At 38.8% G+C, this 2,164-nt stretch overlaps 1 protein-coding gene across 1 annotated transcript in view; it reads right to left on the bottom strand.

Moving 5' to 3' along the window:
- Positions 1 to 2,164, bottom strand: part of IL13RA1 (interleukin 13 receptor subunit alpha 1) — a 79,972-nt gene that overhangs the window by 16,371 nt on the left and 61,437 nt on the right. The window contains exon 9 of the mRNA XM_007949995.1: positions 830 to 926. Within this exon, the coding sequence (XP_007948186.1) occupies positions 830 to 926 (97 nt within the window). The remainder of the gene's footprint in view (positions 1 to 829; positions 927 to 2,164) is intronic.

Below are 2,164 nucleotides of genomic sequence, written 5' to 3'. Positions count from 1 at the left end.
GGTCAATGACATGAGACAAAGTATATGTGAACTGCTGTATGAAAAGTGAATTTGCTCTGTAAATCTTCACCCAAATCACAATTAAAAAAAAAAACAAAAAAAAACTCAGCCACTGAAAACCCTGTGGGGCACAGTTCTCCTCTGAGGCACACAAGGTTGTGATGAGTTGGAATCAGTTCACCAACTGGTTTAGAACCTATCAAATAGGGACTTTATTTTGTTCACTGTTGTAGCCCTAGCAGCTACAGCAATGCCTGGCACAGAAATAAGTACTCACTAAATATATGTTGGATGACTGAAATTGAAATGATGACAAAATATTGGTTCTGGGCCCAGCTTCATAACCTTATTCCAACCTTAAGTATTTACTGAAAGAGAAAACCCCAGCACTAGAGTAGTCCCTGCAGTGAGACAGAGAAAGTAAAATACTCTCAAGGAACAAGACCAACCTGGCGTAGTTCAGTCTTTTACAGCATTAAGTAGCAGCCTCCTTTGCATTAATATTAGACAAGTCATTTAATCAGTAATAGTCTCCAGTCCTCAACTTTCATTCATCTGAAAGTATAAGGTGAACATAGGGCCTATTCATCAGTTCTAAACAAGTGGAAAGGGCATAGTGCCTGGGCAGAGTCTGGGGCAGCAAATTCAACACTTTTCTTACTGGAAAACGGGCACAAGAATACTTCCTTGTCAGTCCATACTACCAAAAGTGACATGTGGCTAAAATGCTTCTAATCCACTGGGCAGACGTAAAACACCAGCATGAAGAGTAATAACCATAGCAACCAGGCTGCAGAAACTGTGGAATCTGCCTGGGCAGTTGCCTTACCTTTTTAGGTAAAGCAGGAGGAGTATGATTGCACCTGCAACGATGACTGGAATGATGAGTAAAATGGTGATGTACAATGTGGAGTTGGTCTTCTCACCTGGAAAATGGAAAGCAAAGAGAAAAAGCCTTTTAGAAATAAAGCAAGCAAAAGTTGTCTTAGACTATGAGTGCACAGATAGTCTGCCTCCTACTCCAACCTCTCTTCTAAACTCTTCAATGGTGTTCTGTAACTTAAAAAAAAAAAAAAAAGTACTGGTGGCATGTGAAAGTAAAAAATCTTAACTGATTTCCAATACTATTAACAAAGATGTCATATTTATTAAATGTCATTAAATTAACACAGTGACTAGATTCCGACTCATAGTGACCCCCGTTGGGTTTCTGAGGCTATAAATCTTTACAGAAGTAGATCGTCCTATCTTCCTTCTGTGAAGCAGCTGGTGTGTTTGAACCACTGACCTTCTTAGCAGCAAAATGCCTTATCCATTACACCACCAGAGCTCCTTATTAACAAAGATGTCATATTTATTAAATGTAATTTAATTAACACAGTGACTATATTTTCTTATTGGTTATTAGTTATGCTATCACTAATAGAAAACTTAAATAATCATAACAATAACTGCCACTACTAGTATTCTTAACAGAGCACTTACTATGCCTCTGACTATAAATCGAACCAGACCCATTGCTGTTGTTGCCATTTTGACTCATGGCAACTCCATGTGTTATACAATAGAACTGTTCCATATGGTTTTCATGGCTGTAATCTGTATGGAAACAGTTCACCAGGACTTCATTCCACGGTGCTGATGGGTAGAGGTTTGAACCATCAACCTTCAGGTTAGTTGAGTGCAAACTATTTGTGCCACCCAGAGACCTTTTCTGACATTTTACTAGGTGCTTTTACTTGCTTATCTTATATTTACATGCCATTGAGGTAGATATTATTAATGCCTCATTTAAGCAGATGAGAAAGGAGGAGACTCAGAGAGGTTTAATGACTTGTCGTGAAGGGTTTAGTAAGTAATGGAGTGAGGCCTCAAATCCAGCACTGACCAATTCAAAACCTGTTAGTAACTGCCTTGCTACACCTAACACATAGAATGGCATTTGTGTATTTCTACTTTCATCTATCCCACTAGACCATGAGAGCATCATCAGGGTCTAGCATCATTGTATTAGGCAGCCTCTAAGATGGCCCCGTTAATATGACTGTTATTCAAATTTATGCCCCAACCACCAAAGCCACGGATGAGGAAATTGAAGAATTTTATCAGCTTCTACAGTCTGAAATTGACCAAACATGCAATCAGGATGTGTTAATTATCACTG

Source organism: Orycteropus afer, unplaced genomic scaffold (genome assembly GCF_000298275.1).
Source record: "Orycteropus afer afer isolate SDZICR_OR568_19922 unplaced genomic scaffold, OryAfe1.0 scaffold00259, whole genome shotgun sequence".
Taxonomy (NCBI): Eukaryota; Metazoa; Chordata; class Mammalia; order Tubulidentata; family Orycteropodidae; genus Orycteropus; species Orycteropus afer.
Note: the sequence above shows the minus strand (reverse complement) of the source record. Positions and strands in the feature narration are given on the sequence as shown.